The sequence below is a fragment of the Muscardinus avellanarius genome (assembly GCF_963383645.1).
Source record: "Muscardinus avellanarius genome assembly, chromosome: 3".
Classification (NCBI taxonomy): domain Eukaryota; kingdom Metazoa; phylum Chordata; class Mammalia; order Rodentia; family Gliridae; genus Muscardinus; species Muscardinus avellanarius.
In genome coordinates, this window is record NC_137788.1 from 18,994,078 (window position 1) to 19,010,754 (window position 16,677).

At 52.4% G+C, this 16,677-nt stretch overlaps 1 protein-coding gene across 1 annotated transcript in view; it reads right to left on the reverse strand.

The window, feature by feature from the left end:
* Positions 1-432: 432 nt before the first annotated feature.
* Positions 433-16,677, reverse strand: part of MYOM3 (myomesin 3) — a gene marked incomplete at both ends in the record, with an annotated part of 48,514 nt that continues 32,269 nt past the window's right edge. Inside the window, 14 exons of the mRNA XM_080693059.1 lie at positions 433-696; positions 2,027-2,082; positions 4,557-4,579; positions 4,733-4,769; positions 4,964-5,127; positions 6,752-6,860; positions 7,090-7,128; positions 7,611-7,698; positions 10,039-10,149; positions 11,958-12,025; positions 12,254-12,313; positions 12,420-12,564; positions 15,639-15,775; positions 16,181-16,225. Coding sequence (XP_080549185.1) covers positions 433-696; positions 2,027-2,082; positions 4,557-4,579; positions 4,733-4,769; positions 4,964-5,127; positions 6,752-6,860; positions 7,090-7,128; positions 7,611-7,698; positions 10,039-10,149; positions 11,958-12,025; positions 12,254-12,313; positions 12,420-12,564; positions 15,639-15,775; positions 16,181-16,225 — 1,346 coding nt within the window. The remainder of the gene's footprint in view (positions 697-2,026; positions 2,083-4,556; positions 4,580-4,732; positions 4,770-4,963; positions 5,128-6,751; positions 6,861-7,089; positions 7,129-7,610; positions 7,699-10,038; positions 10,150-11,957; positions 12,026-12,253; positions 12,314-12,419; positions 12,565-15,638; positions 15,776-16,180; positions 16,226-16,677) is intronic.

Below are 16,677 nucleotides of genomic sequence, written 5' to 3' on the forward strand. Positions count from 1 at the left end.
TAAGTTTCCTACCCCAAGTAAGTGCTCAACCCGCCGTCCCAATGCCTCTCAAGACTCCAGAGAGACCTCAGCTTCTGCCATTTATTTACCTGGCACTGGGGACTGAGCCCAGAGGCACTGTACCTCCGAGCTACACCCTCAGCACTTTTTATATTTTTGTTTGGAAACAAGGTCTCACTAAGTTGCTGAGGCTGGCCTCAAACCATTGGGAGGCTCCTGTTCCAGCCTCCCAAGTACTGGGATTACTGGTGTGTGCCACCACGCCTGGCTGCTTCTCCCCTTGGGTGTGTCCACTCTACCCCCACCCTCATGTCCTGGTCCCACCCTGTCCCTTCCCTGAGTCCCCCTCATGGTCTATGCCGGGTGGTGACCCACGGGCTGGACCTGCTGGCCCGTGCAGGCTGGATCTCAGCAGGGGCTGAACACGCCCCGTCACATCTTCTTCAGCTCCTTGGGCTCATCCCCGTGTTTGAACACGCTGATGGTGACCTGGCCCGTCTCGGAGCCGTACTTGTTCTTGACGAAGATTCCATAGCGTCCGCTGTCCTCGCTGTGGACCTTCTCGATGGTGACGGTGACCTCCGTCCCCTTCACCTCCATGTGGTAGCGGTCGAGGAAGGTGACCGGCTGGTCATTCTTTAGCCAGAAGATTTCAGGAGCCGGGTCCCCTGAGATGACGCAGGTCAGGCACAGCGTCTGTTTCCATGGACAGGAAGAGAACAGCCTTAGCTCCTTGTGACCGGCACTTGGCATCGCCTTAATGTGCCCGCAGAGCTCCTCGTCCAGGGTAAATTCATTATGTGGGTTTTATTGCAACTGATGCTGAGGAGGGACATTTTATTTTAGACCCACAACCTCCATGCCCAGCCTTTCTACAGGAACACATACGAGTCATATTTTACACCACGCGCGCTCCTGCGATGACCCCCGCAGCACGGGCTGTGCTTGGCTTCATTGCTTTTTGTTCTATACATCTCGTGATGATTTCATCTCGCAAGTAAGATTCTAATGAAATATTGATGAACTGATTTTGAATTTTTTTGGGGGTGCTGAGGATTGAACCTAGGGGCGTTTTACCTCTGAGCTACATCCCCACCCAGCCCATTTTATATTTATATATTTTTCTCGTGGTACTGGGGTTGGGGGTGGAACCCAGGGGCTTTTTTTTTTTTTTTACCTCCGGGCTATACTCTCAGACCTATTTTATATTTTTATTTGGAAACAGGATATTACTAAGTTGCTGGGAACCTCACTAAATAGCTGAGGCTGGATTTGAACCCGTGCGATCCTCCTGTCTCAGCCTCCCAAGCGCGGGGATTACGCGCGTGCGCCACCACGCCCGGCTTATATTTATATTTTGAAACAGGGTCTCAGTAAGTTGCTGAGGGCCTCACTAAATTGCTGAGGCTGGCCTCAAACCTGCAGTCTTCCAGTCTCAGCCTCCTATGCACTAGGATTACAGGTGTGTGCCGCTATGCCTGGCTGAGTCTGAAAATTCTTGAACAAGTTTTAACACAAAGCATGATAATGTAATAAACATACAAGCTCTGGGGTTGCGCTGCTGGCGTGTGACTCCTAGTTGTATTCCTTCAGGCCGTGTGGCCTTCAGATAAGTTCCTTAATCACGGTCTCAGTTCCCTCAGCTATAAAGTATGACACTTATAATACCCTGTGTTTCATGAGCTTGCCCGGATGGTGAATCCAGTAACACATTTGGAATAGGGCCCGCTACGAAGAAGGCACTGTAAGAAGGGGAGTTGGGACTTTTGAAGATGCTAGACTTGGATAATTCTAGTCAAATTCTTTTGGAAACTGATGTCACCAACGGCAGTCTGTGACTCCAGGGCTGACTGCAGAGATGGGCAGAACCGGTCCAGCCCCACACGTGTGTGTCGCGGGGCTGGCTGCAGCAGACCTAGCCTGTGACCGCACAGCTGCCCTTCAGCTCTTGAATCTAGAGCGCAGGTCTCCTGCTCTGCTCTGGGACAGCTCCCTGAGTGGACACCGCGGACGGCAGGGTCAGTACCTTGTCCTCCATGATCGTGGCCACATCGGGCAGGCCCCTCACCACCTTGGCTCGATCTGGAAGGGAAAGAGAAGATGGCGGTGTGACCACTGCCCTGCCAGCTACATCCCAGAGTGGAGGTTTACTTGCTTTTTTTTTGGGGGGGTGGGGGTACTAGGGATTGGAACCCAGGGGCATTCTACCTCTGAGCTCTACTCTCAGCCATATATATATATATATATATATATATATATATATATATATATATATTTTTTTTTTTTTTTTTTTTTTTTTTTTTGGTGGTACTGGGGTTCCTGGAAACCCTTCTACCTCCGGGCCACACTCCCAGATGTATTTTTATACTTTTTAAATTTGGAAACAGGGTCTCTTAAGCCAGTGTGGCTGGCTTCGAACCTGCGCAATCCTCCTGTCTCCACCTCCCAAGCGCGGGGATTACAAGCGTGCGCCACGATGCCTGGAAGCCCTATTTTTTATTCTTTATTTTGAAACAGGGTCTCACTGAGTTGCAAAGGACCTCACTAAAGTAGCTGAGGCTGTCCTCGAACCGTGATCTTTTTGTCTCGGCCTCCTGAATGCTGGGATTACAAGTGTGCGCCACCACGCCTGGCTACTCATGTATTTATTGTTTTGTGGTACTAAGATGGAATCCAAGGGCATTCTATCTCTGAACTCCACCCCTAGCCCCTTTTTTCATTTTTTTTTTTTTGTTTTTGTTTTTTGTGGTACTGGGGATGGAACCCAGGGGCATTCTACCTCTGAGCTATACCCCCAGCCCTATTTTTTATTCTTTATTTTGAAACAGGGTCTCATGGAGTTGCAGAGGGCCTCACTAAGTAGCTGAGGCTGGCTGTGAACTGCCATCCTCTGGTCTCAGCTTCCCAAATGCTGGGATTACAAGTGTGCACCGCCACGCCCTACCTTTTTTTTTTTTTTTTTTCTTCATTTTAAATGTCTTATTTTGAAATAGGGTCTTGCTAAGTTGCTGAAAATTTTACAAATTGCTGAGGTTGATTTCAAATCTGTGATCCTCTTTTCTCAGTCTCCCAAGTACTGGGGTCAAAGGCATGTACCACCATGCCCGGCTGAGGTTTATTTTTAAGTCAGGATTCTTTTTTGATTTTCATCATTTTGGATGGAAACCTTTAAAACTATGATACGCTTCCTCATCGTCACGAGCACAAAATACGGAACATGGTGTGTATCTACCACTGTATGAAGTCCTGATGACTGACTGTCCCCGGGGTTGGGGGTGGTGACAGAGAGATGGCCCTCCCTTAAGTGACCAACTCGTAAGACGATGAACTCGGAGGAGGCCAGAAAACGTGGGACCAGAGCCTTTGGGACACCCTGACTGGTCTGAGGAGGGACGTGGTGGCCATGATGGGTGGGCAGGAGGGGAGTGTGGCCAGCTATAAATCCCCAAGCCAAACGCCAGATGCGTTCCTTAGGCTGCGGTAGAGGCTGTGGGAAGAAAGGAGCCTGTTGCGATGCATCTGTCCAGGGGATGAGTGGGGAGCAGGACCCCGATGGGCAGGAAGGCCCTGGGGGTGGATACAGCTGTGGGCAGGAATTTGGCCAGTCCTTCCATGGCGGGAAGAAATGATCCTCTTCCTTGGCTCTAACTCCACCAGCCCAGCAGCCACGCAGGGGTGGGGGTGGGGGTGGGTGGGGTGGTTCCACTTCCCTCTGCTGGGGTCCTGGACCAGCATCCTGCCCAGGGACCTGGCTTTCCAGAGCAGGAGGGGAGGCTCATACTGGGTGAGGTCTGGGGTGGTGGCGCCCCCTTAAGGGCTTCTCAAGGCATGACCACTTAGACCTTGTGATTGTCCAGACCCTAGGTATGGACTCAAGGCCTGCACCTCCTGTCAGGTGGGACCTCGGGGACGATGAGACCATGCCAGCGGGGGCATGGATGTCCCCACACTGGTGGCCTTGCAGCCATCCCGGACCCCTTCCTCGTGGCTGGGCCTGCGGGGCTGTGGGACTCTGCTGCCCCGGTCTGTCCCTCACTGAAGTTCCCACTTCCCATCAATGGGCCATCAAAGGGAGACCAGAGGGTCAGACTCCTCACACTGGGCTGTTTAGAGCTGGCTGGGGGGACCCAGTGGGCAGGCCAAGCCTACCAGGCACAGGGACTTGGTTCCCTGCACCAGGAAGCTACGCCTCATCCCTCTGGGCTTGGGGCTGCATCTGGGATTAGTGAGTCCCCAACGCCAGCAGCTAGGGCTTTGCTGTGGCCCCCTCCCCACAGCCTGGCCTCATTGCTTTCAGTTCGGATCCCACCGACATTGCCAAATGCCTGCTCGGTACCAGGCTTGCCCGCGCTGGGTGCGCCCACACCCAGGTCTCAGGAATCCTCAGGCTCCGTACACATCTGTCTTCTCACAGTTGCCTCCCGGGTCTCCCCGGCAGCTCTGTGAGACCCCAGAGCTCCGCAGACCCCTCTGGGGAACGGGGATTTCAGCAGCCTGCGGGAGGCCTGAGCTCGGGGAGCCCACTGCCGGCAGGAGCAAACCAACGTGGGACTTACTCTTCTCGATGATGGCCAGGGCTCTGAAAGACAGAAACCGCAACAGCTGCAGTTGGCCAAGGGCGGCGTGAGGGACAGGTGGAGCTGGGGGATCCCAGGAGGGGGTCCTGAGCAGGGTTTACGCCACCCCCAACGGGGGCCCATGATTCACACGGAGGAACATCAAGGAGACTTACTTCAGTCTCTGGTGCTCAGCCAGGGCGTCGTCAAAGGCTGCGAGAAGGAAAGGGGTGCGGGGAATGTCAGAGCCTCGGCCGTGGGGCCCTGGGACAGGGCTTAGCCCTGAATGTCCCCCACTCTGATATTCTCTTGGGGCAGTGACACTGCATGCAGAGAAGGGGGTCCCCCAAAGATCAGAGGATTTTCTTAAACAGGTGTCTCAGCAGACAGACAGGTGGAGGGCTCACCCTGTCCTGAGAGATCCGCTGAGAGCTGCCGGGTGTCCTTCCCAGCAGCTATTTCCAGCATGTATTTGCCCTTGTCTGAGTCTTTGGGGTCCAGGATGTGGAGCCAGATCTCATCCAGGGTAGTCCCTGCCCGCACACGGTCGCCGCTCTCCAGGCGCTTGTCTCTGGGTACGAGGGCAGAGAAATGGTTAAGGCAGCTGTTGGCATATCTACACACGCCATGCTCCGACCCCACCTCTGGTGGTCTTTCCAGACCTGTGAGATACTTGATATATATCCACTCACTTATCCACTGATTATCAGCCCTGTATCCATCAGCCAACCATTCATTCACCATTCAACCATCCACCCATCCATTCATCAAATTATTCATTGATCCATTGATCCATATGCCCAATTATCCATCCATCCATCCATCCATCCATCCATCCATCCATCCATCCATCCACCTATCCATCCAATCATCCATCCAATTATTCATTGATCTATCCATCTATTTATGCATCCACCAAATTATCCATCCATCCCTCTAATTTTTTTTGTGGTACTGGGGATGGAACTCAGGGGTATTCTCAGAGGTCTGAGGATGGAACTCAGGGGAATTTGCTCTCTGAGCTATACCCCCAGCCCTATTTTTTTATTCTTTATTTTGAAACTGGGTCTCACTGAGTTGCAGAGAGCCTCACTAAGTAGCTGAGGATGTCTGGGAACTGTGAGCCCCCTGTCTCAGCCTCCCGAATGCTGGGATTACAAGCGTGCACCACCACGCCCAGCTCCCTTCTCATTATTGATTGATCAGCTGATCCATCTACCCAATTATCCATCCATCCATCCATCCATCCATCCATCCATCCATCCAGTCCTGTAGCTTATCAACTATCTGCAAATGTTGTCTAAATTTATGAGGTACCTTACAGTCTGGGACCCTGAGGGAATCTCGCTTCAGGGCAGTGGCTGCTGCTTCTGCCCTCCACGGCTATTTCCCCACTCCTTCACCCCAAAGCTTTAGAAACCAGATAAGGTTATACTCTTTCCCTTCATTACTTGAATTTCACTCCCAGAGACACCTGGCCATGTCCCTAGTGTTCTGTTGCCTAAGCCTCTTGCCACAGGGCTCAGAGACTCTGGCTAGAGGAGGAGCCCCGTTGTCCTGAGATTCCATCTGGCCTTGGCTCTCACTCATTGGGCAAAACTGACCAAGTCGGTTAGCCTTTCCTATAGAATGGGTGCAGGAATGTCTGCCCCCAAAGCTGAGGCATGCACCTGCTAAGAAGCTCTGGGAAAATTCTGCTCTCAAACTCTCTGGGGTGACTTAGCTCCTGGCTGAGTCTCCGTGGATCCCTATCTATTACGGGCGCTGATTTTCAGTTCATTTCAGCCCTGCTGGTCCCTCTGCCTGCACTTTTCTCTTAAGCCCGGCTGCCTGGGTTTGCTAAGGCTGTGGAGGCCACAAAGGCACCATGGCCTACTTAACCAGCTGGTTCTTCCTTGTTCCTGCATCCCTTCTTCCTCCATTTTCCAGATGCTGCTCTGAAACCATGATCCTTCTGTGGCCATGGATATTCCAGAAAAACTTTCCTACTACCATATCCCCATCTTCCTTGGGAGAACCTGGAGAAAGCACTTCAGCTTCCTAACCCCTGCCCCTAACTCTATCTGAGGACAGTAGGGCCAGTGTGAGACCCTTTTCTCTGCTAACCGGGGACTAGGCTCTGCTGGGAGGACTGGGCAGGGGGCAGGGAGGGGAGCCCTGTAGCCTGGCTAGAGCCCCGGGCAAGGCCGACCTACTTGTGGAACCAGGCGGTTTTCATGTAGTCCACGTTGTAGTACTTGACCTTGCTGAAGATTCGGATGCCCTCCTCGGTCCCCTGGATTTTCAGTGGGGTTGCAGAGAGGGCTAGGGAGACGGAGGAGAGGGGTGAGTCTTCCCCGAGGACCTTTGGGCATTGCTCTCTGGGGCCAGCAGCTTGCTCCCACCGTGAGGGTGGTGTGATGGGGCACAGCACGGCCAGGAAGCAGGGGCTTCTGTCTTTAAGGTTGGACACTGAACCCACCCCCGGCAGCCGAGGCTGGGGTGGGGCCCCTTGGAGGCTCTTTGGCATCAGAGCAGGGCTGGGCTAGCTTACCGCTGATCCTGCCCAGCTCAGTGAAGATGGCATCCAGGGCTGGAGGGAGACAGAGAATGGTCAGCTGGTGTGTGGCTCCCGAGGGGCATCCTGGAGCGGGGATGCCTTGGAAAAGCCTGGTGGAGCTCCTGAGCTATTCTTGGGGCAGAGGGAGCTCTGCAGGTGACTTGGGAGTGGGAGGGGGTCTGAAGGACAGAGAGTCCAAACCCAGTTTCTGGCAGGTGGGGCAGCCAGGTTAGTGAGACGCCTGGGCCGTTGTGGGGCAGAGGACTGAACTTGGGCTTTGGGTCTCCACGCCCAGGCTCACTGTGGTGCACCGTGGGCACCATGGGTGTCAACCGCACACACACCAGGTCCCCGGCACTGACCAGCCATGCAACCTCCAGCAAGCTACTTAACCTCTCTGTGCCTTGATTTCCCTAAGTTACTCGGGGATTCCACAATCTTACCCCACAGGCCATCTCACAGTCCTGTGCGAGCCTACATCCCGCCTGGTCAACTTTAGCCTCGTCAGCTCCTACCTTCCCCCGTGAGGTCCAGGATGGTGTCGTCCTCCCCTCGGTCATCAGAGACCACTGCTCGGTAAGTCCCCGCGTTCTCCTTGGACAACTGGCAAGAAGGGTGAGAGGTGGCCGTGTGGGCATGGGTTCTGGCAGGAGAGCTGAGCAGCACGTCAGGAGGCCTGGGTGCCAGGCCTGTCCCTAACTCGGTGACCTCAGGCCAGACCCTTCTCCCCGGGGGCTCAGCCTACCCATCTGGCCTCCAAGGCGGCCCAGAGCCTGATGATTCCTGGGTCAGGGCTCATGGGAGCCCGGGGAAGGGCTGGGTGGCTGAGGACAGACAAGGACACCTCGAATGGTTCACAGCACAGAGAGCGCTCTGTGCAGCGCTGTCTGAGCACGGCACACCCTCGGCTGAGCTGCCCCACTCCCTGGGGGCCCTGGATGGGGGACCCTGCCCTTCCCCGGGAAGCGTGGTTATGCTTCCTTTGCCCAGGACAAGGGGAACATGCTTCCAGTCTCTGGTGAAATTTGAACCAACACTTGGCAAAGCCAGAACTTAGAGCATATAAATATATATATATATATATATATATATATATATATATATATATATAATGTTTAATCTATATGGCGTGAGATTGAACCCAGGGCCTCCTGCATGCTAGGCAGTGCTCTACCTCTGGGCTGCAGCCGGGCCGAGGGGTCGGCAGTGACCTGTCTCTGCACAGCACTGCCTCAACGGCGCCCCCACCCAGAGCACCTCCACAGGCAGCTCTAGGGGCAGGATCCACGGCGGAGGAGCCTGGGAATCGAGGAGCTGAACCCCAACAAGCCTTTCTTATGTCCCCTTCCTCCCCTGCGCACACTGAAGGCGCCCAAGTCTCCACCAAACTGGGGCAGGTGACTGGAGTGACCTCTGACCTGGCTCCCTAGCACCAAGTCTCACCGAGCCTCAGTTTACTCATCTGCAAACCGGCAGTGACGTCCTTGCTCTGCCCATGAGCCACAGGTGCTGCGGGGTCCAGGGGTAACTCTTCAGAGGCCAGAAAGCTCTGTGCCAGTAATAACGAGCTGCACGACCACTAAGCACCTACCAACGCCGCGCCATTCCCAGCAGTGGCAGGCGTCATGGCGCTCCCCTGCCAGGATTTGGGAACAGGCCCTGGAATCATGATTTCCTTCCTGTGGTTGCTCTGGTCTTCCCTGGCACCCAGCAAGGCCACAGGAATCACCGCAGAGCAGAGAAACAGGGCCAGGTTAGGGAGGAGCCGTGTGCCGCCAGGCACACTCGGGGCTCCGAAGGCTGTGGGGGACTTGGTGGGAGAGCTGAGCTCCAGGCCTGCTCCGCGCTGCCTGGACCTGCCGTGCCTGGACACTCACAGCAGAGACAACCGTGCGTCTTACAGGAAAGCTGAGGTCAGAGAGGGACAGACACCAGCCAGGCCCCAAGCTTGGGAAAGGGAAAAAGCAGTAACACTGGTCCTGTGTTTATTTAAAATGTTACTAGTTTTTCTTTATGGTCTTTTGTTGCTATTAATTTTGTTTTATTTATTTATTTATTTATTTATTCATTCATTCATTCATTCATTCGTTTACTTATTGATTGATTTTTGTGGTACTGGGGGTGGAACCCAGGGGCTTTCTACCTCTGGGCTACACTCCCAGACCTATTTTCTATTTTATTTGGAAACAGGGTCTCACTAAGTTGCTGAGAGCCTCACTAAGTAGCTGAGGCTGGCTTCGAACCTGTGTGATCCTCCTGTCTCAGCCTCCCAAGTACTACGATTACAAGCATGAGCCACCATGCCCGGCTTTGTTTTATTTATTTATTTATTTATTTATTTATTTTTGTAGTACTGGGAATTGAACCCAGGGGCATTCTACCTCCAAGCTACATGCCCAGCCCTATTTTTTTTTTTATTCTTTATTTTGAAACAGGGTCTCACTAAGTTGTGGAGGGCCTCACTAAATAGCTGAGGTTGGCTGAGAACCTGCAATTCTCCTGTCTCAGCCTCCCAAGTACTGGGATTCCAAGTGCATGCCATCGTGCCTGGATCTGTTTTTCTTTTTTTCGGAACTGGAGATGGAATCCAGGGCACTCTACCTCTGAGCTACACCCCCAGCCCTATTTTTTATTCTTTATTTTTTTTAAACAGGGTCTCACTGAGTTGCAAAGGACCTCACTAAGTATCTGAGGCTGTCTGCGAAATGGGACCTTCCTGTCTCAGCCTCCGTGCCATCATGCCCGGCTTCTAATTTTGGTTTTTAAAAGCGGTACACAAACTCTTATTTATCTTAGCTATCGAGTTTTCTTGTGTGCCCCTTAAATTTTGCACCCAACATAAGTACCTCACCCGTCACACCTTGTCCGGCCCTGCTTGGACTCCCGGCCTAGTGCTCTTGGCACTGCTGCTGGCGGCTGGCGAAGGGTGCGAGCTACACTTACCTTTTCAATGCAGAGAAGCCCTTCCCCCGTCTGTGGGTCGTACTGGCCATCTGGAGCCTCTTTCTTCTGGAAGAACCACTGGAAGCGAGTCTCCTTCTTGGTGTTGGTCACCTGGGGAGGTGGGGTGTGAGGGGCTCTAGCAGGCTTTCTCAAGTGAAAACTCAACGCAGCAGAGCTTTTCTGCAAACATGACTTCCTCTCCTACGGCCCAACCTGCAGACACACACACTGGCCAGATCCTGACCCCTACCTCACACCTTGAGTCTCCTCTGCTGGCTTCCGGAATTTGAACTTATTCTCATGGTATCCTCTGTCTCTTAGTTCGTTCCCTACTCTTTTTCCTGTAAATGCTTAGGGCCAATTTAAAAAAAAAATTTTTTAGTGCTGGGGACCAAACCCAGGGCTAGGCCAGCACTCTACCTGTGCTGCTCAGCCTGTGCCTACATGCTCAGCCTGTGCCTACATGCTCAGCCTGTGCCTACACTTCCTTTTGTCTTTTGTTACTTGGGATTGAACTCGGGCATTCTACCTCTGAGCTATAACCCTGGTCCTTTTTATTTTATTATTTATTTTATTTTGAAACAGGGTATCACTAAATTGCCAAGGGCCTTGCTAAGTTACTGAGGCTGGCCTCAAACCTGTGATCCTCCTGTCTCAGCCTCCCAAGTACTAGGATTATAGGTGAGTGTCACCATGTCCCACACCTACACTTTTGTTGTTGTTACTGGGGATTGAATCCAGGCACATTCTACCCTCAAGCTACACCTTTGGCCCATTTAAAAAAATTTTTTTAAATTTTGTAACAGGGTCTCACTAAATTACTGAGGCTGGCCTTGAACCTGTGATCCTTCTGTCTCAGCTTCCCAAGCACTAGAATTATAAACATGCACTACCATGCCCAGCTCAGCACCTACTTTTTTTTTTTTTTTTTTTTTAAGAACTGGAGATTGAACCCAGGGGCATTCTACCTCCAAGATACATCCTCATCCCTATTTTTTATTCTTCATTTTGAAACAGGGCCTCACTAAGTTACAGAGGGCCTCACAACTTGCTGAGGCTGGCTGTGAACTGTGATCCTCCTGTCTCGGCCTCCCAAGTTGTGGGATTATAAGCCTGCACCACCACGCCCAGTTGGACCTACACTTCTTAAAACTCAGTTAGATGTCACTTCCTCCAGAAAGCCTTACTGGAATCACCCGAGTGCCCTCCCCTCATGACTAACCTGGCCCTGCACATGTCAAGCAGGAGGCACATTGCTTTCTATCGATCCTCAGACCTTGGGCTCCCAGAGACCTAAGGAGACCAAACTGTCCCCCCTGTACCTGCAGAATATTTCCTGGTAGGTGCCTTGAGCTCACTGAATGGATACACCTCTGGGAGGAAGCAGTCACCCACCCTGTCCTTCCCTTGGTATTGAAGTGGCTGCAGGGCGCTGAGAAGGACCTTGGGCCTCGGAGCCAGGCTTAGAGATTCTAATCCTGTGGTCTTGGGCTATTTCCCCATTTGCCTTCTCATAAAGAAAGTGGAACTTGAACTGCATTTCTCACGCATGACTGGGACTTGAGTGAAATAAAATAGTACTGTGGTCCACTGAGCACAGCGTCGGGCAAAGCTGATAATAAATAGGGGCCCCTTCAAGACCGAGAGCCCTCACTGGCTCCCAGCCCGCCTGGCCCCGCAGGAACCCTTCTGGAGCAGATGGGCGAGCTGGCCTAAGGCTGACCCCCTCATAGGAATCCTAATGCCTGGGCTCTGGCCGGGCAGCCAGCTTTTGGGGTTAAGTGTGGTCTCCTAGGTATGGGGTCGGCAAGATCCATGGGGAAGGGACTATGGGGATGGGGCCGGTGGGGACACGGGAGCTTGGGGACTAGCCAGCCACAGGTTTCACCCTGCGGGTTGGAGGCGGGGCCGGGACTTGCCTTGCACGTCAGCAGCACTTGGCAGTCCTCGGTGGCTTTCCACTGCAAAAACTCCTGGAAATAGGGACCTGTGGGGGCAAAACAAACACACCCGCCGGTATGAGCGCCAGGCTCAGCCAGGGCGCCACCTGGTGGCCAGAGCTGGGAAGCCAGCGGGAGAGGAAGCCGCTGAGGTGCTGCTTTGTTCTGGCCCTGGGACAAAACGGGACCAGTGCTGCGGCTCCCTGGGACGGGGCTGGGGTCCAGGCTGGCTGCGCTCCTGTGGCTCTGGGACTCCGCTCCGAGCACCTCCTTACCCTGCTTTCTCTTCCAGTCTCTTCTCTTGGCGTCCGCCTTCCTCAGAAGTTTGTCAAAATCTGTGAACACATCGGGAGGGAATGGCATGAGCGGAGCGGAGCTCGGGGTGCACAGGGCGCTGAGAGCCGGCAGGGGAGGGAAGGGAAGGCAGGCCGGGGCGCCCACCGTCGTCCACCAGGGCCAGCGTGATCTGGTTTTTGGCTTTTCCGTCTTGGAGCTGAGCGGTGTATGACCCTTTGTCCTCCTCCTTCAGGTGCTGGATGACCACCTCCACCAGGCCCTTCTCTCGCTCAAAATGGATTTTGCGGTTCTGGGGAGAACAAAGGCCCAGATTCTGTTGGGAATCCCAGAGCCGCCTTTGGGGGTAGATGGGGCCCACCTCAGTGTGTAGCTGGAACTTGGGGGCCATATGTTACCAGCCTTCAGAGACTGGGGAGGGCCCTGGTGACCCTCTCCTGCTGCAGAGACGGGGCTCCCTGCACCCAGCGCCTGGGAACACTCCCTGAGGTTCAAGTAGTTATGATTTAATACTTATTCCCTCACCCCTCCTGTTCCACATTTTTGCTTTTTTTTTTTTTTTTTTTTTTTTTTTTTTTTTACTTTACAATTTACTAGAAACTCCCTGAAAGTAGGTAAAGATAACATCAAAACCACATATGTCCGGAACTCACTCATGTACATTTCCCCACATTCTAACAATTTGAAAAGTTTTATTTTCTGCATGTAGGTCCTTAGGCCCGCTGGCTTTATTTGTATATCTGAGTCGAGGGAGTGACCTAATTTTATTTTAGCTTTGCATAGGGGCGTTGGAGTGTCTGAGCACTGGACACTAGAGACCCTGGACTTTATAATATTTCTAGCTGGTGTGGCGAGGTCAGCCCGTGATCTCATACAGGGCTTTCAACTCTGTTTTCTTCTTTGCATCTCTTGATCCTGGGGCAAGCGGGCACAATTTAAAGATGCAGACAGAGAGGAACAGAGAGGTAGAGGCCTGCTCACCATCGGGCAACCCATGGGGCTGGATGGGAATTTATTTTTTATATTTTAGTACTGGGGATTGAACCCAGGGGCATTCTACCTCCAAGATACATCCCAGCTCTTTGAATTGTTTTGAAACATGGTCTCGCTAGGTTGCCAAAAGTCTTGCTGAGTTGCTGGGACTGGCCTCAAACCTGGCCTCCTGCCCCAGCCTCCCAAGTTCTGGGTTTACAGGTATCCACCACCTCACCCAGATTTTTTTTTTTTTTAAATTTTGAAACAGGGTCTTGCTAAGTTACTGAGGCTGTCCTCAAACCTGTGACCCTCCTGTCTCAGCCTCCTTAGTACTGGAATTCCAGGCCTGTGCCAGCACCTGACCTGGATGTGAATTTTCTGACATCTATCTCAGCGCTCTTTCCCCTCTGTCAGAACCAGCATCCCCTTCTCTGTAGTAAATATATACTGTAGTAAATATATGTATAAAATATATACATATTTTCTTGCCCTCCCTTTGCCTCCCTTTTCTTTCTTTCTTTCTTTCTTTCTTTCTTTCTTTCTTTCTTTCTTTCTTTCTTTCTTTCTTTTTTTTTGTGGTACTTGGAACTGAACTCAGGTTCATTCTACCTCTGAGTTACACCCCCAGCCCTATTTTTTTATTCTTTATTTTGAGACAGGTTCTCACAAAGTTGTAAAGGGCCTCACTAAGTAGTTAAGGCTGGCTAAGAACCTGAGATCTTCCTGTCTCAGCCTCCCAAATACTGGGATTATAAGTGTGTACACCATGCCCGGCTCTCCTCCCCTCCTTCTTGGTCTTCCTCCTGTGTCTGTCTGTCTGTCTGTCTGTCTGTCTGTCTGTCTCTCTCTCTCTCTGTAGGGGTTGGACACAGGGTTTTGTTCATGTAAGTACTGAGCTACACCTTGGCCCCAGTCCATGTTTTCCAATGGTTGTGTCCCATGTGGAGAGGAAATTTACAAAAAATGTGAGATCGCAACATACACTTGAGTCTTTCATGAAACCGAAATTGCTGTTTGCTCGTAAAAACAGTTGAGTATCAACAATTTATGTGGCTCAATCTAACACAACATATCTATCTGTGAATTCAAATCAAAACATGTAATACTCTCACTGTAATATAAAGAAGAAATTAAAATCATTTAAAATAAAATAATAAGCTGGGTGTGGTGGTGCATGCTTGTAATTCCAGTATTTGGGAGGCTGAGACAGGAGGATTGGAGGTTTGCGGCCAGCTTCAGCTACTTAGTGAGTCCCTGCACAACTTAGTGAGACCCTGTTTCAAAATAAAAAGAATAGAGCTGGGCGTGGTGGTGCACGCTTGTAATCCCCGTGCTTGGGAGCCTGAGACAGGAGGATCGCACAGGTTCGAAGCAAGCCTCAGCTACTTAGTGAGGCTCTCAACAATTTAGTGAGACCCTGTTTCAAAATAAAATATAAAATAGGTCTGGGAGTATAGCCCAGAGGTAGAAAGTCTCTGGGTTCCACCCCCAGTATCACACACACACACACACACACAATAAATAAAAAGAATAAAAAATAGGGCTGAGGTTGTAACTCGGAGGTAGAATGCCCCTGGGTTCAATTCCCATCATTGCAAAGAAAAGAAAAATAAAACAAATAAATGTATATTTTAATATGTAGCACTTGGACATAACCTCACTCATGCAGCACTGATTTGTAATGAGCTAGTTTGTTGGTTTATTTATTCACTTATTTATTTATTTGTGGTACTGGGGATTGAACTCAGGAGCATTCTACCACTGAGATACACCCTCAGCCTTTTTTTTTTCTCTTATTTTGAAACAGGGCCTCACTAAATTACTGAAGGCCTCACTAAGTAGCTGAGGCTGGCCGCGAATTGCGATCCTCCTGTCTTAGCCTCCTAAGTAGTGGGATTTCAGTCATGTGCCGTCACGCCTGGCTCGAGTTACTCTGAATTTAAAAGGAGAAAAGCAAAAAGATCCAAAGCTACTCCCTGCAAGAACAGGAAAACAAAGGAATGAACAGAAACAAAGCAAACGATGAATAACAACTCCCCCCTCGGTGTATGTTAGACTTGTGCAAAGGTGCTTTGTATGTACACCTAGAGCAGAATTAGGGTCTTGACTTGGATAATTACCCACAGGAATATAGGTTTTCCATCTTGGGAACGTCTGCTGGGACATTTGAGAGTTGTAGGGCACATGGAGCACTGTAGAAATGTCCCTTGCTTTACCAGCATCAGCACGCTGCCACCCCTTGTCCCCCTGTACCAAAGCCAGGCGCCCCCATCCCCACCGCATCAGGGCGACAGCCATCTCTGGGGTGCCCACTGAGGGGGGTACGAGCTCACGGAGCGCCCGAGCCCGGCGAGGCCACCCTGGGTCACATGGGGACTGAGCGCCAGTTACCGGTGAGGTGGAGAGCTCCTTCTCGTTGAAGATGAGGTGCAGCTCCGCGGCCGGGGACAGCTTCTCCACCTCCAGCCAGAGCCGCACCTCCCCTTGCTCCAGAATGTCCACGTTCCAGCCGGAGATGAGCTTGATCACTGGGAGGCACGGGTGGGGCACGGTGTGGACGGGGAGCCCCCACCCTGCCAGCCCCACCTGCACCCACGCTTGGCGCAAAGACTTGGAGCCCGGCGGGAGGCTGGCCTGGGGCGGGGGCCTGGGGAGGCTTTTCTGCAAGCTCTCTTGAGTTTTAAATAATCTTGGCATAGCATTTTCCTGCCCCGGGCCCTGATTCTCCTGGCTGGACACTGGATCCTCAGGACTTTCAGAAGCTCCCCGCTGGCTGCCTTTTTCCCTTTCGGGGACTCCCCTGGTCTCTGGCCTCCAGCCCTGTGGCTCCCCATCCTCCGCCCTGTTCCCCGTGGCTCTCCAGTGGACTGGGCTCTTCTTGGGCCTGGCCTGGGCCTTAGGGGCGGCGCCAGGCTGGCGGCCTGGACACTTACCTGGGTTTCTGATGTCATGGCTCAACTTCTTCAGCTTGTCCAGCTCTGGGGCAGGGAGGAAAACAGAGAATGGGCTATCCAGGCCAGAGGGGCTGGCCAGAGCCACCCTAGGGTCCTCTGATGGGTGAAGTCCCAAGAAACCCTCTCCCTGCCCCCCAACTTGGGGTCCCAAGCTCTGCAGGGGAGGGTGATGAGCAGTGTGGGCTTTGGCCCTGGGGCATTGAGAGATGTGGGGCTGCTGCTGGCTACTCCAAGATTCCCTATTCTCCTAGCCCTTCTAGGCCTTGATCACCCCACCCCCCCAGGAGCACTCACTGTGTGCCAGGCTCCCCGGAGGAGCACCTACTGCGTGCCAGTAGTAGTCCTCACATTCTACTGTGGGCGAGGGACACTGTTCCCCCGCAGCACTCCAGGCCCACGGGCTCCTGAGCCCCGTTATGAGCCCACTGTAGCGTGCTGTCTGGCACTGAGGACTTCTGTCCACAGGAGCCCGCCTG